General features: G+C 43.0%; 1 protein-coding gene across 3 annotated transcripts in view; it reads left to right on the plus strand.

The window, feature by feature from the left end:
• LOC143288783 (protein Wnt-11b-2-like) overlaps positions 1–5,398 on the plus strand; it is an 86,159-nt gene extending 80,761 nt beyond the window's left edge. For all 3 annotated transcript variants that reach the window (XM_076597415.1, XM_076597414.1, XM_076597416.1), the window contains 3 exons: positions 2,702–2,842; positions 3,052–3,203; positions 4,566–5,398. In XM_076597415.1, coding sequence (XP_076453530.1) covers positions 2,702–2,842; positions 3,052–3,203; positions 4,566–4,740 — 468 coding nt within the window. In that variant the 3' untranslated portion in view covers positions 4,741–5,398. The remainder of the gene's footprint in view (positions 1–2,701; positions 2,843–3,051; positions 3,204–4,565) is intronic.
• Positions 5,399–24,038: the final 18,640 nt, after the last annotated feature.

Genomic DNA, 24,038 nt, shown 5'->3' on the forward strand with positions numbered 1-24,038 from the left:
AAAAGAGAGGGAGGAGAGAGAGGGGGGGGAGAGAGAACAGAACAGGGCTGATGTTCGTCTTCGTAAGAGAGGAGAAAGAAAGGGAAGAGAGAGAGAGGGGAGAGAGAGAGGGGAGAGAGAGAGAACAGAACAGGGCTGATGTTCGTCTTCGTGAAGGAGAGTGGGGGAGGGAGTGACAGGCACACCGACACACAGGCAGACAACAATCAGACAGATGGATACCCAGATAAAAGACAGACACGTCAGGATGCGCCTGCGTGCGTGCACGTGTGTGTGTGAGTGAGTGAATGTGTGTGAGAGTCTGTGTCTGTGTGTTTGTGGTTGGAGGAGGAAAAGTGGAGGGAGGGTGACGCAGGCACATTCTTGTACGCGCCCGGACGAACTCCACCCCCACATCCCCCTCCCCCCCAACCCCACCCCCCAAAAAAACAAGAAAGAAAAAAAAAAGAACACTCTCAGTCACGGAGCGAACATCAGAGACGGGAGAAAAGTCGTAACCAAGGCAGCGGTGGCCTGTGTTGCCAGGAAAGCCCTGGTTCCCCTTCATAAACCATCCCCCACTGAGAGCTTTATTTCCCTCTTTATTACATCACCTTCCCCTTGCCTTCCTCTCCACCAACGGGGGCTCTTGGAATTGGCGCGCGCCTTTTTGCACGCGAACGAACATGCCACACACACAAATTATCGCCATCAGAAGCGCTTGCTGCCAAACGGGCGACCGTTAACGTTGTTTGTTTACGTGGAATTTCTCTTCTTGTAACTTGGTGTGTTGGGGTTTTTGGGTTTTTTGTCTTTTCGCTGAAGCGTCAGTGTGCTTTTGGGTTCATACTGCCTTGGGAATATCTTGGAAAAAGATCTGTTTGAAGTGATTGTACATTTTGTGACTGCGGGGAAACAAGGCGAGGAATTTCGCTTCGCCCAAACACACGGCGCAAACGTCCGCTCTCTCTCTCTGTGTCTGCCTGTCTGTCTCTTTCTCTCTCTCTCCTCCCTCTCTCTCTTTCAGTGTCTCTGTGTCCGTCTTCTCTCTCTCTCTCTCTCTCTCTCTCTCTCTCTATCTTTCAACTTCAGGCGGCAGCTAGCAAAGTCAAGTTCTGTGTCTCTATTGCCCTATTGAATTATCCTGTGCACTGTGTTTTGGAAGTTGGAGTCAGTGCATATGGTCCAGAAATAAGATTGGAATACTTTTCTAATTGAATCCGAATAGTGGTAATTTTCATTAGAGATGTGTGTGTGTGTGTTTTCTGCGATCTTGGGAGCTCTAGTGTAGCCTATATTCTATATCTGATATATATTATCCATTCTATATATGTCTAATAAACTATCACATTTCATGACTGACTGGCCATGGAGTAGTCATTGTGCAGAGAACAGTTTAAAACTCGAATGTTGCACCCCTGTGTACAAACCGTGATTTTACCTCCTTTTCTGTGTGTGTGCGTGCGTCTGTGTGTCTGTGTGTGTGTGTGGGTGTCCATCTTTTTTTCGTCATTTTCTTTTCTTTTCTCTGTCATAATAATAAAAGTGGTTATCAATATCCATTCGCAGTTCTGTTTCAGTCACTTTGTTGAGCCAGTCAACCAAGCAGTGGTCAAATTAAGAACATAGACAAACACAAAAAAGGCGAAGACAGTAAATAAGATAAAAATTAATAATGATAATAGAAAAAAGAGAGAAAGAACAAAATAATTTCATAGCAAGAAAGACAAATAAAAATACTAAGACGGACACTTCACGGCCACAAACGAGTACAATTGCATATGTATAAATATGTAACCATCCCAAATCATGATAACAATAATACTGATACTAATAACAATAATAGTGCGCAGTATTTCATTTAACATTTCCTGTTTAAGTAGAATGACATTGTTACTGAGGTTGAATTACATCCTTTACATGTTTTCCATTTTATCAAACAAACATTTTTTAAAGAGCTTCTGAAGTTAACACTGCCAGCTATCTGTTTTACAAAGGAAGGCAGATTGTTCCAGTACGAACCACCACTGAAAAAAGGCATGACTTAAAGAGATCAGTTCTATAAAAGTGCCTATTGCTGTTTATTGGATGGTGATAGAAAACGAGTATGTTGTGACTGGTTCTGGATTGCCAGTGGTGGTGATGGTTTTAGTAGTGGTGGTGCGCGTGTAGTAGTCGTAGTAGTAGTAGTTGTGATGGTGGTAGTCGTGGTGACAGTGGTAGGAGTAACGGATGTAATAGTGAGTGTGTGTGGGGGGGGGAGGTATACAGGTAGGTAGGCAGGCAGGTAGGTATATTTTTGTGTATGTGCATATGTATAGTATGAGAGTATGTTTGTACGTGTGTGACTGTGTGTGTGGTGGGGGGGGGGGTATGTGTGCGTCTGTGTGAATGTGTGCGTGCATACGTGTGATTGTGTGTGACCATGTGTGTGCGTGCGCGCGTGCGGAGATGTTTGTATGTGTGTGTTAAATTATAATGATCATTATCATCATCATGGTACTGATTATGATGACAGTAGCTTGGCTACATATATAAAGTTACCGCTTCGCGCTGTACTGACACGAGTGGCAAAATGGCTGATTTCACACTTCCGCTGGCTTCGGGTGGCAAAGGGGCTCAACAAAGGCATGCGTTATCCACCTATTTTTAGAACAGTGGTCCTGACAGTAGCTTGTAGCTCCATTGCTCAGTTGTTTTTCTCCGGTGTCCCCGTTTTCAGGTGGTGCAGCAGAGCCTGGTCACCGCCTGCAAGTGTCACGGGGTCTCTGGGTCCTGTTCCATCAAGACCTGTTGGAAGGCCCTCCCGGACTTTGACCTCATCGGGGCCGCCCTCAAGATGCGCTATGCCCTGGCGGTGGAGGTGGGTTCTGCTGCGGGTGTCACGTGCTTGGAAATGAAGATATGTGTCTGTCTGTGTGTTTGGGGTGGGGGGAGGGTGTGTGTGTGTTGGGGTGTGTGAAATAGAATAGAAGAGTAGAGAATAGAATATATTGTCCTGAAATCTTTGTGGTTTATAAGACCCAAATTCGTAAGTAAATAAATTAATACCTTTCCTTGCTGGTGTTTCAGGTGAAACGACGGAAGCGGAAAAAGCAGTACGTCTTAATACCGATACAGCCAGGAAAAGACAGTTTTGCCGAAGACGAACTCATTTACTACGCCAAGTCTCCGGACTACTGCTCTCCGGACCCCAAAACAGGGTCTGTCGGAACGAGAGGGAGGTGAGAGAATAATGACTTGATTACTTTGGTCTTCAACTGGTCTTTAACCTTTCTGGTGGTATAGGCCGTCAACCAGAAACCTTCATAGCTCGCTATTGTTGATGGACTTAGCCTCTGTCTGGCTCAAGGTGAGATCCATTTTGTCTGTATCTGGCTCCAGGTAGGGTTCATTTTGCCTCTGTCTTGCTCCAGGTAAGGCCCATTTTGCCTGTATCTAGCTCCAGGGTAAGGCCCGTTTTGCCTCTGTCTCCAGGTAAGGCCCATTTTGCCTCTGGCTCCAGGTAAGGTCCATTTTGCCTGTATCTAGCTCCAGGGTAAGGCCCATTTTGCCTCTGTCTGGCTCCAGGTAAGGCCCATTTTGCCTCTGTCTGGCTCCAGGTAAGGCCCATATTGCCTCTATCTGGCTCCAGGTAAGGCCCATTTTGTCTCTGGCTCCGGGTAAAGCCCATTTTGCCTCTGGCTCCAGGTAAGGCCCATTTTGCCTCTGTCTGGCTCCAGGTAAGGCCCATTTTGCCTCTGGCTCCGGGTAAAGCCCAGTTTGCCTCTGTCTAGTTCCAGGTAAGGCCCATTTCTTGGTGTGTGAGGGATCTTCGTGGACCATAGCATACAAGGTTTCATGTAAGGTGTGGGGGGGTGATTCCTGAAAGTGGACAGGAAAAAAATTTGCAGAAACCCAGGCTTTAACAACACAACCAACAGACCTGGAGGACTCTGGTGAGCTGTTCTTCGTGGAGATAGTGGAGAAGAATAAGATGATCAAGATTTCATTGAATTGTTCACTTGTTTGCAGTGAAATTACTCTTGGTGAACGCCAAATGTATGGTGAATTAGGCTGGTATCACGAGATATGTTTGCCTTTGCAACACACTATCAAGTGCTGGGTAGAACAATTGAATGAATTGACAAATGAGTAAATTTGTATATTACTAACAAATCGAAAAGAATGAAGAAAACGATTTTTGTTAAAGTGTGTGTGCGTGCATGCGTGCGTGCATGTGTGTGTTATACATATATACACATGTGTGTGTTGTTGTGTGTGTGTGTGTCCGAGCGAGCGTAGGTGCGTGTATGCGTGTGTGTATGTGTGTGTCTGCACGCCTGCGTGTTTGTAAGTATATGTGTGTAGGTGTATAATGTCACTGCGATGCCATGACATCAAACAAGGAGAGGGGAAAGAACTCGGTGCTAGGGCGGAGAGGGGAGGTCACTGTTCGTGCATCTAAGAGAGAATGTGTGTGTCTGTGTGTGTGTTTGTGAGTGTGTGTGTGTGTTTTCCAACGTCAAAAATGTCTATTAATAAAGTCTCGTGTGTATGTGCGTGCGTGCGTGTATGTGTACGCGCACACGTGCACCCGTGTGCAGACTGTGCGACCCCAACACGGACGGGCCGGGGCACTGCAGACCCATGTGCTGCGGGCGAGGGGCAGACAACTTCACCCTGGAGATCACGGAGCGGTGCGAGTGCAAGTATCACTGGTGCTGCTACGTCAAGTGCAAGACCTGTCGCCGCACCCTCCACCTCAGCAAGTGCCGCTAGCCTCAGGGAGGGACGGAAGGGAGGGAGGGACAGACAGACATGGCAGGCAGGAAGGAAGGATGGATGGAAAGAACGTGAACGGAAAACATGAAGGAATGAAGGAAAAGCATGGATGAAGGAAAGAAAAGACAGGATCTTAGAACTGAAAAGACAGGAAGGGAGGAACAGCGTGAAGGATGGAAAGAAGAGGAACGAAGATTGGAAAAGACTGGGAGGGAGGAAGGACGGACGGACGGACGGACATGGAGGAAGGAAAGAGATGTACAGGAATGAAGAATGGAAAAGACGGGAAGGAAGGAAGGAAAAAAAACTATGGATGAAGGAAAGGAAAGACGGAATTGAAGAATTAGAAAAAGGAAAGGCGTGAAGGATGAAAAAGTCGGGAACGGAGAATGGAAAAGACAGGAAGGAAGGAAATAATAATAATGGTATTTATACAGCGCTGAATCTTGTGCAGAGACAAATCAAAGCGCTTTCACACGCATGCATAACTCTAAAACTGTAGAAACTAAAGACAAGGAAGGCTATTTTGGGAAGAGGTGGGTTTTGAGGCCAGACTCGAAAGAGCTGAGTGTGGAGACTTGACGTAGCGAAAGAGGAAGTTCATTCCAATCGCAGGGTCCAGAGAAAGAACGGCGGCCAACCGTGGAAAGAGATATACAGGAACGAAGAATCGAAAAGACTGGAGGGAGGGAGGGAAGAAAGACTATGGATGAAGGAAAGATGTACAGGAACGAAGAATGGAAAAGACGGGAAGGAAGGAAAGAAGACTATGGATGAAGGAAAGATGTACAGGAACGAAGAATAAGAAAGACATGGATGAAGGAAAGAAGAAAAAAAAAACTGGAACGAATAATAGTAAAGACAGGAAGGAAAGAAAATCAGAAATGAAGGAGGGAAGGATGGGAGACAAGAACGAGGGATAGACAGAGGAGCGAAGACCAGAGAAAACGAAGAAAAGAGTGGGAAAAGAAAGTGACAGATATATATATATATATATAGATATATATATATATATATATAAATATATAAGAGTGACGTCATTCCAGGTTAAAAGCGTACGCATGCGCAGCCCAACCCTGCCACATGGAGAAGGGATGACGTCGTTCCACGCGAGTGACGTCATCAGCACGGCATTTTTTTTTTTTTTAATGCATACATACAAGAATAATAACTATAATTATGATGACAACAGCATGGAAGTGAAGTGGGATCCAAACTGAGGTTACCATGAGAGCAGGGCATAAAAGGCCACACAGTCTGACTTTTTTTTTTCTTCTCTTTCTTCCTTTTTTTTTTTTGCTGAAAAAAAATAGAAAGTTGGTGATGACAATGCTGCTATGGAGGTCCGTTTTAGGTCTGGGACTACGTGACAAGGCTGTACTCCACGCTTCCTTTCATGGTGATATCCACAGCGTTAACCAGGCCCGAGAGATGCAGACACTAGCAGCGCTGGTCTGGAAAACTGAGCTAACACACCCGAACACGCGTCCATGAAGTGGATGATACTCGACTGTGGTCCCAGTCTTCCCATTTAAGCCTAAAGCACACTCAGCTCTGGGTAGGATCTGGCAGAAGACCGATAAAACCCACCTGGTATTCGTTGTGTGTGTGTGTGTGACGTTGTCAACAACACTCAGAAAAAAGGTTCAATACTCTTCCGATCCACTTCGTCAAACGAGAGCGTGACATTTCCTAACTTGAATCCAGAATGCCCCGTGCTTTCACCGTCAGCTTGAGCACAGAGAAATGCAAAGTGCAGAGGCACACCGTCCAACGGCTTTGATCGTGAAACGATGAAATCAGACAAAACGGTGTATATCAGAAATTACATCAGCAAAGTGTTTGAGAACGCACGAATGTGCGACAAAATATATGAATACTTTTTTTTTTTTAAACAGTAAGTCAGTAACCAAACTACAGATGAGCAAATGTGAATGAATACATAAATGAATGGAGATAGATGCAACAAGCATCAAAATGACACTCTGGAAACAGTGCAGGGGAAAAGAAAAAACAAGCGAGCACACACACACAAAAAGAAAATAACATCTGCTCCAGATATAACGAAAGGAGTCTGGACATGTCCAAAGAGACTCGACCAGAAACTGACAGAACCACTTGGCTGGGAGGTAAGGTCTATGCTCCGTGGCCACAACACAGTCAGTTTCGTTTTTGTCTTGTGGTTTAGTAAACCCGCACAGAGTGAAGAAGCAGATCTCGACATTACAACAAGAAACCAAACGAAAAAGACAATCCTGGAACTGGACCGAAAACTGTACATGGACGCAGATTTATCTTTCCCCGTCCTTCCACTGTGGCAACCTCCCACACTCCTCTCCCAGCCCCTCCCACCACACGGTCACAGGCTGGTCTCGCCACAGAGCGCCAGCAGTCCACACAGTGGGATGACTGTCAATGTTGGGTCGCCATCAGGCCCCGCGCCAGAGGAGGACCATGCACGGCTGCTGAACGCCGATGTGTTCACATCTCTCTCTCGGTGCCTCGGGCGTGGTTGTGTCATCGTACGTCACTGAGGGGAACATCTCCAGGGGTGGCTTGATGACGAGAAGCTGGTGGTGTGATCAGGAAGATGAATTTGCTTTTTTTTGGGGGGGGGGCTGCCATGGGTCGTTGTGTTTAGCCTGATACCCTTCCAAACCACTGGCAGGCGACAGCCTTTGGGACAGCGGCACAACTGTTCTGTTAAGGCGTAAGACAATATTTACCGCAGATTTGCGAGACAATGGTAAAACAGTATCTGCGTTTTGCCACAGTGTAAAACAGCTTTTTTGTGACAGTGATCAAACCGATGCTTGGGACAACGGGTTCGACCTTTCTGGAACAATGACAAACACTACTGGTTGTGACGATGATTAACTCACTCAGTACGGCCAGTCCTCTCTTCTCCTCTACACAGACCCCTCGGATGTCCAGTGGGTGTCTGAATGACGCAACCTTTAGCTTCCGTCGTCAGAATTGTATTCTTTGTCAACATTCACCTCTTCAGTATAAGAACCTTCTGCTTGCAATATTTTGATGGAGAGAGTTAAACCACACAGACGATAAAACGTTTGGGCGGCAGTGACAACACGTCAGGACAACCGTAAACATTCATTTGGGATACTGCTGCAACAACATGGCAAGTTCGAAAGAAGAAAAAAACAAATGCACTGACATTTCTCTGGCTACTGAATCAGCCGGTCACGAACCGGATTCTTAGATATCCACAGGTACGTGAAAACATGGATTCAGGAGTGGTGCTACCAGATCCACACCAGGAGAGAAAAGATAAAGGTACAGAACCGACTGTCTTAGGTCTCAAGACTTCCAGGAGACGCCTTCGGGGACATTTAGTAAGGGGGGGGGGGTGGGAATGAGAAACAATATTATGGATTTGACCCGACTGGTCATGTGTGTGGTCAATTTCCTGCCTTTGGCGCCGTCCTCGAGAGATAATATGGAAATATCTTGGGCATTAACCCATGACACAAGTTACCAGGAAGACAGGTATGCAAAGTACTCACTTGTTGGAGATATATATTCCTTTTTTTTTTTTCTCCTCCATCCTGTGGTACCAATAGGATATTTACGGATGGTTACAGTCAGGTGGAGAGAGAATATCGAGTCACTCAAGGAGACCCCCCAGGGTTTGTGGTTGAACTCTATACGCGAATGTTTTGTGTCTGTTTTCGCGAAAAGTGTTCATTTTACTCTTTTTCCACAACCCTTGCCTTCGTGAGTGATAAAAGTCCCAAAGTTTTCACAAGCCTAGACTTTCGAAAGGAGTCCATTAAAATGGGTCGTAATGATTCCATTGGACTAAACTTTGTGCGGATTTTTTTTTCATTTTCAAATCGAAAAAAATGGGACGTTTGGCTACATCCGAATGTCCATTTGAATGTTGTGCGTATGATGTGTTGAAAGCGGAACGGGACATGTATTATTGATATTAGATGTGGACGACTACAACTGCTGCTATTCCTCTTGCTACTCCTATCACTACTCCTACTCTTTCTGCTGCTGTTACAATGTAAGCTTTGACATTGTCAATAGAAATTGTATGGTTTTTTTTGTCGTTGTTGTAAACTTGGCTGTAATATTGCAAACAAACAAAAACACCCAAACGTTTGTACCCGTTTGGTGAGCGTATATGTGTATGCCTGACTCTGTGACCTAGTTATTTATTTGTTAAGTGTTGTGTACATAATCATGACGATGCTGCTGACGATCATTTACCACGATGTATAGTGATTTATAAAGATCAGTTATCAATCAACGTTATTTCGTCTGTTGGCTGAATTCGTGGAGCTCGCGCGCGTGTATGTGCGGTTTTTTTGTTTATGTGTGCGTGGGTTTTTTTTGTTTGTGTGTTTGATTTGCTTGACAGCATTGAACTGATCAACAGCGGTCTCGATCGTCGCAGCGTAATGCAAGGGGGACAACTGTGACCGTGTGCTCTCGGTGCATGCTATCGGTTACTTCCCTTACACCAACAAGAGAGCGACAGAGACGAGGAAAGGAAGGACACACACCAGCGACGACGACGACAAACATACACACCACCACCACTAACAACGACAAACACACACACACACCAACAACGACAAACACACACCAACAACCACCACCGCACACACACACACACCCCAACAACAACGACAAACATACACACCAACAACCACCACCGCACGCACACACACCACCACCAACCACACACACACCAACAACAACATTGATGACGCACCAGTAACACGGCAGAGTCACACAAACAAAACAAAGACTTGCCTGCACAGCTGTTGACACGGGCTCTCCCAGTCAGCCGATCCAGCCACCGTACAAAGCAGAGGCACAGACAAACCTCTCACCACGGGGACAGCTTCCAAAGAACTGACCCAGCCACTCAGGTCAGCGACAGCGAAGAGGGAACAGGGGTTTCAGAGCAGCCTGTGAGAATATACACACAGATCCAGGTGTCTTATATCCAACAGTAAATAAATACACCTTTCTCCATAACTATGGGTTAACTTGGAACTCGAAATGCTGACCCAAAATATAATCTTTCGGTTTTGGGATTTCTGTACAATTTCTTTTTCTTTTTCTTTAAAATTCGGTATGACGGGCGCAATAGCCGAGGGGTTAAAGCGTTGGACTCTCAATCTCGAGTCCCGGGTTCGAATCTCGGTGACGGCGCCTGGTGGGTAGAGATTTTTTCGATCTCCCAGGTCAACATATGTGCAGACCTACCAGTGCCTGAACCCCCTTCGTGTGTATACGCAAGCAGAAAATCAAATACGCACGTTAAAGTTCCTGTAATCCATGTCAGCGTTTGGTGGGTTATGGAAGCAAGAACATACCCAGCATGCACACCCCCGAAAGCGGAGAATGACTGCCTACATGACGGGGTAAAAACCCACTCGCGTACATACGAGTAAATGTGGGAGTTGCAGCCCACGAACGCAGAAGAAAATTCGGTTTTATATACTTATCCACATCAATTAATGATTAAAAGCGAAAAAGAAAGCGACAATATATCTTTTTTAAAAAATATCAGCTTTCAAATGACAAGAAAAAAAAGTCAACCATAGTAGGTATACATTCGTGCCATCATATGTACACAAAGTCATGCTTCTGGATACTTTTCTTTCCTTTGTTTTCATAGTTTTCTTTTGACCCACACATTTCGCCGGCCGCAGCCAAACCATTATTCAAGAAAAAGAAATCAAAAGTACACGCACGCACGCACACACACACGTGTGTGTGTATATATACACACACACACGCATATGTGTGTGGTGGGTTTTTTTCTTTTTCTTCAACATACTGTGGTCTCTTATGTTTGAAGCAATTGCACCACATTGCTGTATCAACGCAGTCACTTCACGACAGGTGGCAAAGCAAATGGGAAGCAACTCAGTAACAGACCAACTATGTGCCGGAAGTCTTTCGTTATCACTCCCATTTGGAGCAGTATTAGTATAACAAAGTTATATATATAGACGGGTTTAAGTAACTTTTTTTGTATAAAACGAAATCCTTGGTCTACCTCGTTCACGTCTTGCATCGATCTTGTTGCTTAGCATAATGCAGTTGCATATGCTTAACGTGGTTGCAAATGCTTAACATCGTACAGTTGCAAATGCTCGACAATACAGTTGCAAATGCCTAACATTGGACAGTTGCAAATGCCTGACAATACAGTTGCAAATGCCTAACATTGAACAGTTGCAAATGCCTGACAATACAGTTGCAAATGCTTAACTAACATTGTACAGATGCATATGATTAAAGGTGACATTTTAACTAGTCACTGATGACGGTGTGGGTCCGTGTGGACCCATGGCTCGCAAAGAGGGAAAACTGTGTTTACCCCTCCGCAGGCGGCCTGGGTCCGTGTGGACCCATGGCTCGCAAAGAAAGAAAACTGTTTACCGTTCCACAAACGGTGTGGGTCCGTGTGGACCCATGGCTCGCAAAGGAAAATTGTAACCCTTGGCTACAGAGGGCGACAATGTGGAGGTCTGTAGAACCCCTCTTTGCATGCTGGAGAGAGAAACTGAAACCGATACTGGCACTTCTGAAAGTAACAAGTTATGATGAAGCGGTGGGTTTTTCCCACGTTCTCTCCTTGCTACGAGTATCTCTCATGGAGGCTGGACAGTCACTCTGATACCGTCATGGACAGACCCAACATTTTTGAGGCACTTGTCACCTGCGCTGACGTAGAGGAAGATCGTAATTTTGGTGAGTATATCAACATTTTGAGTTAGAATTTAAACCACTTGACTATTTATTAGGGGAAATAAAGTTGCTGGGTCGGGGGTTTGGGGAGTGCAGAAATGGCTTGTATCTATGGTTTGTATCTGTCTGTCTCAGTTCAAGTTGCATCTCAAAGCTAGCCAAAACTAATCAATAAAGTAAAAAGGCTTGAAGAATACAATCACAGAGGTGTACTCACGCAGTAGTTCATGCGTTCACAGGTGCCGACAGAGGAGTGGATAGGGGGATTAACGTATGTGCTTTATAAAAACCAATGAAACCCACTGTTTTGCTTTCCTATCCCCAGAAGAAGATTTTGGTATGAATGCCTACTTTCACTTTCAATTGTTTTATTGTGTATGTTTGCCTGTAGTCTACGTATGTGTCTGGGGAGGCAGGGGGAGGGGGGCTTTCTCTCTGTTTTGGTGCTCTAGTGTTTATGGGTTAATTGTTTACAAGTGCTTACATGAGTCTGCATTTTTGTTGCTTGTCATTTTTAGTTGCGAATGCTTACAATGTTGCCCGGGTTTTTTCAATGACAGGGTGTGTGTGTGTGTGTGTGTGTGTGTGTGTGTGTGTGTGTGTGTGTGTGTGTGTGTGTGTGTAAAACATAACTGCAAATTTATGGAATCATATCTGACTATATTGTACCTATCTCTTTTTTTGGTTACCCCAGATGAGCAAAGACCACGGGTTGCCAGTTCCCAGGACCACGAACAAGAAAGTGGCGATGACTAGTGACGAAGAATTTCTTCCACCTGAGCCTGATGCGGAGTCCCCTAGTGATGATGAACCAGATTTCGAAAAAGATGAAGTCTTTTCTCAGTCAGGTGAGGAGCAAGAAGTGCCACCAGATTCCAACACATATACAGCAAAGGACGGAACAAGATGGAGCAAAGTGACCGGAAAAAGAAATTCGCCGTCTAAGAACATTTTCAAGCGTCCCCCTAGTCAGGTCCCTGGAACCCAAAACAATGGCCTGACAGTCGTAGGGACAGTCAGATCCAGCAAAAGGTTTCTACCCTACCCTTTCAAAAGCAACAGAAACCTCCTTCACGGCAGCGAGTTTGCTTACAATAAGACTGTCACCCCTGTTAATTACCAGGGGAAGAGAAGGAAGAACACCGTTCTCCACAGCTCAATGCATGACGAAGGGATGGTGAAGCCAGGGGCCCCCAAGCAGAAGCCTGAGATTGTTCCTTTTTACAATGAGACAAAGGGGCCGTAGACTCTCTGGATAAGCTTGCCCATGCTTATACCTCAAAAAGAATTTCCAAACGCTGGCCATTTGTCATGTTTGCCAACATCATTGATCTTGCTACAGTGGCTGCACGCTGTGTCTGGTCAATCAAATTTGATGATTCTCTTGCAAAGAAAGATGCACTGAGTGCATTCATCCAATGCATCAGTAAAAGCCTGACGTTGCCACACATGAAGCGCCGTCTCGTGCACACAAACATGCACCGGGGCACTCTTGATCTGATGAAACGTTCAATCAAGAGGATTGAGCTCGAGTCAGAAGGGCACAAAATGCCAAGAGCAAAAACGGTCAGGCAAGACAAGTCTGAGACACTAAGATCAGGTGAAGCTGCCAGCACATTGCACAAGAGGCAAGCCAGTTCTGATCCTGGAACATCAAGTGAAGCTGCCCCCACACAGCGCAAGAAAGCACGCTGCTTTTTCTGCTCATGGAAGGCTGATCGAAAAGTGAGACAGAGGTGCCAGAAATGCAGTCAGCATGTTTGTCCCGACCACATGCAAATTCTTTGCCCTTCCTGTGCGTGCTCAAAGTAAAAACGCTGAACTTATCAGATCATGGGAATTCTAAAATGCATACATGTTCTTCAGCTATACCAAATGCAGTAAAGATACGGTATTTGGCTCTTACACAGTGTCATGACCTAACATGATTCTTGCTTGTTGAGTTCTTTTGTGTGTGTGTGTGTTTCTTACTACTGCTTGGTGTTCTTGATGTTTTGATCTTGCTTGTATTTTTATGTTTCTTTTTTCTTGCTGCTTGAAGCCTAATTTCCTTAGAAATATAGTCTGCATTACACACACACACACACACACACACACACACCAGGCATGCCTACCCCCAAATTTGCTTTTCAGGAACAACACACATTAGAATCAGGGACAGGGTTAAATTTTCAGGAACATCTCAGCAAACATACATCTGTCATCAGTCTGACTGATGTCGCAAAACGCATACGCGTCTCTTTTCCTCCCCGGCTTTATGAACGGCTACTTCTCAGTGTTCTTTCCTGAAGGTCTGTGTCATCATGCAATCATGTCCAAGGCTGTGATTCAAGTCCCTCATATACACCTGTATTATTTATCTATTGCAGATTTCACATTAAATTGATATCATCACTATTAGTACTATTGATTTCAGTGTGGCCCAGCTGACCATCCAGGGCCAACTCAACTCCTGTCAGAAAACGAAATAATTGATTTTTAAGAGGTTTGGGAGGACCTCTCCTGTGTGTGTGTGTGTGTGTGTGTGTGTTTACAAGGAAAATGTACTTATCACACAAGTTTGTACTGTACTGATATAACTGACCATCTGGTCTCTGCTGCTGTCGTGTCTGTTCCGCTGACAGAGTTGTGTGCTGGTTTGAGGAAAGAAATGGGGAAGGGGGATGACTGGAGGGAGGTGGGGGTGGGTATGTGACTGGTCATATCAATTTCAACAGTCCGGGATTCTCAGCCAGAGCAAGCGGTCACTGTCCTGGCTCAGTGCCAATTTTGCCACACTCATTGACTGTGTGGTTTTATCCACCCCCACCCCTCTCTCACCATTGGTGGCAGAGACTCAGAGAGAGCGGAGGGCAAGTATGCATATGGGAGGTGGTGTCTGGTGGTGGGAAACAAGAGGAGTGAGGGATGTAGCCAAGTGAGGGGATCAGAAGGAAAGGAGGAAAATTGAGGTCATGTTTGTGTTGACTAGATTTCACTTATGAATATAATTCCACAGAATGCTTATTTCTGGCTGTTTTCTTTTCTTTTTCTTTTTATCAGCACACAGGACCACACTGAGATGAGGGGGAGTGAGAGGAGAGAGAGAGAGAGAATGAGAGAAAGAGAACGCAAGAATTTTAATGTAAGGTCACCGACCTGTATACATTTTGGGTGCACATGTTGCACACAGCTTAACTAAAATAAAATAGGAAGAACGAAAACAATCCACATAATACACAGTGAGCTCACTGAGAACAAGTAAACTAAATGAAAAGCACAAGGCTGATATGTCTGTTTAGGGCTGAAAGTACTCTTCTCTCAGTCTTAATGCATAAAAAACAAACATTGCAACATCTCTGGTCACATTACAACTTTCGTTTTGCAGCAGAAATGATAATGATAGATTTCTAATATGTTGCATATGCTTGAGCAAATATTTCCTTCTGTTTCAGTTTCAGTAGCTCAAGGAGGCGTCACTGCGTTCGGACAAAACCATATACGCTACACCACATCTGCCAAGCAGATGCCTGACCAGCAGCGTAACCCAACGCGCTTAGTCAGGCCTTGGGAAAAAACAAAACAAAACAAAACAAAAAAAACAAAAAACAAAAAAAAACAAAAAAAACAACACACACACACAACCACACACACACAAAAAAAAAAAAAAACGGGGGAATAAATAATAGATAAGCTTGCATAAATAAATAAATAAATAAATAAATAAATAATAATTATAATATAGAAAAAGGTAGTAGTAATAATATTAGTAATACTAATAAAATGATAATAATAAAACATAAATAAATAAATAAATAAGACAACAATGGTGATAAATAAGCAAATAAATGTAAAAAATGAAGACACACATTCACACATACACCCACACATGCATAACAGAAATGCACCAGACATGCAGTTTCACATATATGAAAGCACAGTCAAATACATATAAACGTACATGAGCTCCAACACACACACACACACACGCATTACCGTGCACCTCCTCTACCCCCCTCCTCCACACACTCATTTCTAGTCTAAGTATCGCAGCTTCCACGGCACACACACACACACAAACACAAACACACACTCACAGAGATGAACACTTACTTGTACAAGCACATATGAAAGCACAGTCAAATACATATAAACGTACATGAGCTCCAACACACACACACACACACACACATTACCTTGCACCTCCTCTACCCCCTCCTCCACACACTCATTTCTAGTCTACGTATCGCAGCTTCCACGGCACACACACACACACACAAACACACACTCACAGAGATGAACACTTACTTGTACAAGCACACACACATACGCCCATATCTCCCACCCCCAACTCCACACACGTACATACAAAGATATATATATATATATATATATATATATATATATATATATATATATATATATATATACACGTTCCAATATCCTGTTGCTCCCACAGTGTAGGCATGCATACACTCACATACCTCATCCTCTACCCCACCTCCCCCTGCACTCCCACCTCCCCTCACACACACACACACACACACACACGTACACATATCTCTCCTGACACTTGTGTACAGTTTCACTCTCGCGCATTCACAAACGCACTCAAAAGCACACATACACACAAACACACACAGCCGCCACTGACTGGCCGCAAGAGGGATGGGAAAAGATCTCTGATGCCAAGAACGTGGCGTCTAGTGTGTTGCTCGGTCTATTGTGTTTGGAAAGGCCCACAGAGACTCTGTTCCGTTTTCAAGAAATTTGCGCAATGTTGGTTTGGAAATGATGCCGATATTTGTTTGATTTGCAAAGCATCGTGCTCTACCTTTCATGTTAGATTTGCGGCCGCTCCCTCTCTCTGCTTCTATTTCTTTGAGGCGATCGATGGTGTGATGGCCTTGTACCTGTTCTTTTTGGTATTCTTTGACTTTTCTGAGGATTTCCGATTTTCCTAGATGTAGGCCGCTCGTTGGTGTTGCGTTACCAGCAAGTCTGTCAGCTCGCACATTTCCCTTAACACCTGCATGTCCCGGGCAGTATGACCATGTGAGTTTTTTAATCTGAAAGTTGCGCATTGCATTATGCCACTCTGGGCTTCCCATTCCTTCTAATATCATATAATGGACAAGCTGTTAGTACATGTAGTTCGTTCTCTATTCTACCACCACATGGGCAGTTTTTCAAAACATCCCAATAACGCCGATTTATTTTTTAGTTCATTTATACCAAAACGGAACTTAATGAAAGCCGATCTAAATTTACTGATGGTAAGATCAGATAAGTATTTTTCAGGTTGTAATAAGGATTTGAATGACCTATATGTTTCATAACGATTACTTCCGTTGAGTTTACTTGCCCAGTCCTGTTTAAAACCATCTATCATGCGTTGTTTGAATATTTTAAGAAAAACATTTACATCCCCAACCCCGCCATTTATCCAAACTTCTGAAAACCCATAAATGTCAAAGCAATGTTTCAGTCCATCTGCCCAGTTTCTCGAAGACATATCAGCATTGTATGTCATCTTATTTACGCTCATTAGGTACGCCTGTTTCGGGATTCTCGATAGAGACATCTGATTTAGCTTAAACCAGTATCGCAAAGTACTGATGCAACTATCAATGTATAATGGATATCGACCAAGATCACCATAAATCATTACATTTGGGGTTTTGGGACTGACACTCAAAAATCTTTTACAAGCAAACAAGTGGACAGACTCAACTGCTTTGAAGCGCATTATTCCCCACATTTCAGATGCGTATAATAGCATAGGTTTTATCTGCGCATCAAAGAGTTTAAAAAACACGGTTCTGTCCATATTGCCAAGACTCCACATTGTTCTCATAATTTCAACCACCCTTCCTTTTGCCCTGCCAGCGAACTCTTCAAGTGCAGAAATGAAAGATAACTTGGTAGACAGCATAAAACCCAGATATTTATAATTGTTTACAACTTCAATTTCGTCTCCATCGAAATACCATTTTTCTGCTTTAGACAGATGGCCACCCTTTCTGCAAACCATTATTTTTGTTTTATTCAAATTTACTGTCAGTCCAAGAGATTTAGATGCTTTGTTAAGATTATCTAATTGATTTTGTAAACCTGCTGGTGACGATGACAGCAAGACAATATCATCTGCAACAATAACAGAAATATTTCTTGTAAGCCTGGCAAAAACTGAAAACCGTGTTTTCCATTCTTGGTCACCTCGTCAGCGACTTCTGAAATCAAAAGCGAGAAAAGCAAGGGAGACAACAAACATCCTTGCTTTACTCCTGCAGGACAATCAAAAAATTCTGAAACATAAGGCCCCCATCGGACACAGGACTGAACTGTACATCGCTTTTAATATTCGGATCATTTTGGTTGATGTTCTTATCTTGTTAAGCACTGCCCATAGACTATTTCGATCAACTGAGTCGAAAGCCTTCTGATAATCTATGAAAGCAATATAGAGCTTATTCTTCCTTGCTCCATTTAAACATTTTTGGATAATACTACAGAAGGTAAATATGTGATCGATCGTAGAGTAACCTTTTCTGAAACCAGCCTGCTCTTCCGAGATTTTACCTTCACTTTCGGCCCACTCGTACAACCTCCTGTTTAGTATTGATGTGAAAACTTTACTAATTACGCTTAATAAGGAAATACCTCTATAATTTTCAGGATTGTTTGCATCGCCTTTTTTCAAAAGTGGAATAATGACTGAACGAGTCCGATCTGAGGGAAAATAGCCTACATTAAAAAGATGATTGAATAAGTTTGCCAAAAAAGGTGCTATTATATTTTCAGATGCTTTTAAAAACTCTCCCGCAACATCATCTAAACCAGCAGCTTTTCTGTTTTTTAGTCTTCGTATTGCAGATTTCACCTCATCAATTGTTATGTCATCGTCCAAACCATGGATTTCAAATTCACCTACATTTTCATTTAATATCGATATTTCTTCTTCGTGGTCAGGGGAGTGAACTTCACTATTTTCGTTCAACTGATTTTGCTGGCCCAAGATACGCTCGAAATGTTTTTTCCATGTATCGATTGGAATATTCGGTTGATTTCTGCGTTTTCTCCTGACTGACTTTACAGTGGACCAGAATGAAGTATTATTTGATCTGTTTTCCAACAAAGATTCCCTTAATGTATTTCTATAACTTTTCTTTTTGTCTTCAAGCACAGATTGATAGTAAGCTCTGTGTTGTCGATAAGCAATCCCATGCGTTGCCTCCCCTGATCGTGTGTAGCGAGACAGCGCACGCTGAGCCACTCGCTTGCAGTGCCTGCACTGTGCGTCAAACCACGGACTGCCAGTTGTCCTTCCCCCCCTCCACACTGTACCGTTTGACTCGTACTGCTAGCTGCATTGAATATAATGGCCACAAATTTGGACAATGCCGACTCCACATCAACACTAATATCATTATTGGCATCTTCAAGAGCTGTCTGCGTATCAGCAGATGACATTTCTCTTAAAAACGTTTCTGCTTTTGAAGGATCCCATTTTACTTTTTGAAACGACACTTTTTCCTGGCGAGAATCACAACTAGGTTTTTCACAATTGCTAATGATATTCGCTTCGACAGGCATATGCTGCGATTCTACCCTATCCACTACCTTAAAACTAACCATCTGCGTAATAATACCTGTAGAACATAAAAAGTAGTCAATAGTACTGTTTCCATTTACAGTCAAAAAGGTGAATTTTCCTTCAATATCTCCATCAATAAAACCATTTAAAGGAGTGAATTGAAAAGTACTGCAAAGTTCTATCAACGATTTACCAAAACCATTTACCACCTTATCTTGACATGTTCTAACAAAATCACTTTCATCATCAACAAAAAAACCAAAATCACTCAAATCATCTGTCTGTAATGACCAATCCGCAATACGAGCATTTAAATGAATGAGAGAAAGAGAGAGAGAGACTGAGCAGTCAAAGTACAGGAGGGGAGGGGGGTAGTGAAGGGACCAGAATAGCGCTGCAGTGATTTTGACAGCTCTGCCAGTGGTAGTGGAAGGGTGAGGTGGAGGTGGAGGAAGATTGGGGAGGGAGGAAGGTGGGCACAGCCATTCAATACATTGCTTTCTTGGACTGACTACAGACAGATCTCACTGGCCATCAATTAGATAACACGAACTCGTGGGCGTTTTTCTTCCTCCTTTTTTCTTCCAGAAAACGGACGTTCCGTTTTTGACCAAAACCTAAAATCAGTCTCAGGACCGTGGAAGAGTTGCACCCATGTTTCCATAAGTCTTAAAGAAGTGTCTTCGGCAATGGTCAGAAAGCCATCTATGGCTACACTTGTACCCACTCAATACTTAGGGGAAAAAATGTTATGGTCGGATTTTTTTTATTTTCCGGGACATGCAGCAAACATCCGTATTTCCGGGACACCGTTTCAATTCTACCAATTTTCCGGGACAAATACGGGCCCTCAGTAACGGTAGGCATGCCTCACACACACACACACACTAACACACAAATTCTGCTGTGATGGAAGCAAAAGCGCCACTGTCCGCCACTGTTGCAGGATGGAGCAGTATTTTGAGAACTTCGCCAAAATCGGATTAAAATAACCCTCTTTATAGACATGGGTCCACCTGGACCCACACCGTCTTCGGAGGGATGAACACAAAATTTCCTTCTATGACGGCCATGGGTCCACATGGACCCACACCGTCTGTGGAAGGGTGGACATGATTTTCCCTCTTTGAGGGACATGGGTCCACACGGACCCACAGGGTGGACATGATTTTCCCTCTTTGAGGGACATGGGTCCACACGGACCCACACCGTCTTCCGTGTATAGTCAATAGCACCGTCCGGTGAAGGTTAATATCGAACAGGTACAAACTTTATCATTTCTCCATTCCGCACACAAACACTAGCATGCGGTCAATATGTAGAAATCACTGAATGAACCATCAACAGCTGTCACCAAACTTCATTGTTGGAGTGTTCGTCTCCCTACCCATCCTTAAGAACGAACAGAGTTGATCACACTTTGTGTGTGTGTATGAGTGAGTGAGTGTGTGTGTGAGTGAATGAGTGTGTTGAGTGTGTGTGTGTGTGTGTGTGTGTGTGTGTGTGTGTGTGTGTGTGTGTGTGTGTGTGTGTGTGTGTTAGCCTTGTAGTTTGAACACATCGAAACCTGTTCACTTGTCAATCCATTCTTTTTGTTTCCAAATTCCTGGGTTCCGGAAAAAATTGTTTGCCCAATATTATAAACCTTGCAGCCAGATAAAAAATTTAAAAAAAGCTTTTTTTTCTTGCTTTTTTTAAAGGAGAACATGACTTATGAAGGAAAATGGTTAACGTTTAACTTGTCTGACAAAAATGAACTCTCCAATGTTTGCGAGGTTCACGAGGTTTATACTTTTTAACTCACTTTTTCAACTGAATAACATTTCCGCGCTTGGGACGTTCATTGCTACAGCGTCACGTTCTTTCTTTCCACGCGCACTACTTTGTTCAAAATGCCTGTGTGTGTGTGTGTGTGTGTGTGTGTGTGTGTGTGTGTGTGTGTGTGTGTGTGTGTGTGTCCCCCCCTCGCTCCCCCTCCCCTCCCCCCTCTCTCTCTCTCTCTCACCTGTATGATCTGTCCAGTAAAGGTAAGAATGCAGTTTTATATATTTTGCGACAATTACGTTATCTAATTTAAACTTCCTCAAAGTTATAGGTAAACAGTACTGGGGACAAGATACAACGATATTGAAACATTTATCATCATCACTTATTCGATCCAAACTATCGTATGGACAAGAAGTCTTTTTCAATGCTCCAAAGTATTTGATAGAGAAATTCAAAGCATTGACTGTAAAGCATATAGGCTTGCCCTTGGCGTACCTTTCCACGCATCAACCCTCGGAACATATAAAGGAATAGGAGAGTTACCTTTGGAGGAATACCGAAACCTGGCATGTGCTAAATACGTATTGAGAAGCTCAACAACTGAAAATTTTACATCGGAGGAAGTAAGAATTACATCTGAAAACAACTTCCCAAAAAGAGCTAAAACGATATCTTATCTAACACCAATTGGCACGTTTGTGTCAAACATTTTCCTAAAGTCCGAAATTAATCCAGATAATGTAGACACGCAGAAAACAGTAAGTACATGCCCCATTTGGGAGATGAGTAAAGCACAGTTTGATATCAATCATACTGACATTGCAAAAAAAGAAAATCCAAATATCATGGCAACAGAAGTCCGATTACACCTTCAGAATCGATACCGTGACCACTTACATATTTACACAGACGGCTCACTCCTAGACAGTGGCCAAGCAGGTTCAGCTTTTGTTATACCAAAACTGAAAACTGAACGATCATACCATATTGGTAAAAATCGTTCAATATTCACTGCTGAACTTATTGCTGTTCTTATGGCTCTAAATCATTCTTGATCTTCCAGTTTGCCTTCCACAAGTCTTATTTTGTGTTGATTCAAAATCTGTATTATACGCTTTAAACTCAAATTGTAAGAACAAGTCCAAAATAATAATAGAAATAAGTCACATTGTACATCTTATGAATTTGATGGGAACACGTATAACTTTTTGTTGGGTTCCTTCTCACCTTGGTCTCCTATATAATGAATGGGCTGACAGGGCTGCAAGAAAAGGTGCAAAACACCAACAGGGAACCACATACCTTTATGTGCCTTTGTCTGTACAAGAGGGGTACCGCTTACTAGAAAAAAAGCATCATGGTGCAAAGTTAGGGAAGTATACCAGCAAAATGGCAAAGTTTTAAATAAAAGTATAAATAATATTCAACAACCGGAATCCATCAATCAAATACATTCAGTTATTTATTCAGATTAAGGCAAATTCGGGCATTATCAAACAGGATAAGCTGAACGCTTTTATAACAAAGTTCAGCAGAGATGTTAAATGCACATGTGGAGAATCTATTTCTAGAAAACACATACTCTTTGAATGTCAGAGTCTGAAATCGTTTTTACCAGACTTCTCGGAATATTCTTTTGAATGTATTTTTGACAATTTCAAGATGCTATCTGCTATTGCAGAAGATTTGCTGCATAGTGCAATTGGACATTTGTTATAGTTGTTACAGTTGTTTGATGTTAGCGTTTCCTTCTATATTGTGCCTATGTCTCCCGTTTTTAATGCTTTATTTTTTTTTCCAATGCTCTGTATCTTTCCCCACCACACACACAAACACACACACACATACATATGTGCACACACACATACACACACACCATTTTTCACCCTCTGCCCAATACCGTTCCCTCCACCACGCTCGCCCTCCACCCTCCCGCACCCCCCTCCCCCCTTTTTTTTGCCCCCCCCCCCCCTCGCCCCCCCCCCTCCCCGTCTAACATCACTTAAAGTGGAAGACGTTAAACTGAAGACTACTACGTTATCTAAATAATAACAGTTTATCTTTGTTTCTCAATTTATTTGATTTACAGGTTCTATCCATTGTCCAGTACCGTGCAGAACTTTGGGGCCTTGATACTACAGCATGTCATATTGAACAAGTACACTTATTTGCTTAAAAAAAAGTTTCTGGGGATTGAAATGCGAACGCCCAATGATCTTGAAAATGGTGAAACCAAGAGATATCCAATTTACATAAACTGTACGATACGTTGTATTCGTTACTTGTTAGATTAGGTATTTCAGAAATTGTTCAACATTATTATCGTTACAGAAAACATACTGTGGTTAACGAGAATGGATAATCACAGACTGCCACGTAAAGCCTATAGAATGTTACATGATTTAGATGATCGAAAAAGGTGATAGAAATTGGGCGTCAAATATTCGATGTAAATTATACCAATATGGTTTGGGTTATGTATGGATGAATCAAGGTGTCCAGGAAATCAAAGTTTCTCATTGAATTTAAAGAAAGATTGATTGTTCGCAGGTGGCAGGTATGGAACTCACACGAGGAAGACAGCGACCGGTTTAAAATGTACGGAACATTTTGTACTGCACATTAAGTGAAAACGTACTTGCAAATTAGCGAAGACAAACATTTAAAATTCATAATGGCAAGATTTAGATTAGGTATTTCAGAAATTGTTCAACATTATTATCGTTACAGAAAGCATACTGTGGTTGAGTTGAATTGCCCTCAATGTAGAAGTGGTGTTGAAGATGAGTTATAGGCTACTTTATTTTATTTTGTCCTGCTGTAAGTACATTAAGAGAACAGTACATTCCGCGAAAGTATTTTATTAATCCATATCAGTTTCGGCTAAGTCTGTTGATGGCATCTGATAAAGCGTTGTAAAAAAAAAAAATCCATTTGCTTACATAAAGCATTTCAGTTACTCCATTATGATATAATTCATTTGATGATTGTTTCGCCTTGTGCACTTGCATGTTTGATAACGTTGTATATTGCACCCCTTCACGAGGGGCAATGGCCTATATGAATAAATCATCCGAATCCGGATCTCTTTCTCTCCCTCCCTCTCTCCTAGACATTTTTCACATTACTTTCGAAGCCATACAGGTACAAAACGACTGCAGATTTCCACCCGAACCGAAAATCAACTATGTACACACGCGCAAAATTGTTAAAT

This window comes from Babylonia areolata, chromosome 13, assembly GCF_041734735.1.
Source record: "Babylonia areolata isolate BAREFJ2019XMU chromosome 13, ASM4173473v1, whole genome shotgun sequence".
In the NCBI taxonomy this organism is placed as follows: Eukaryota; Metazoa; Mollusca; class Gastropoda; order Neogastropoda; family Buccinidae; genus Babylonia; species Babylonia areolata.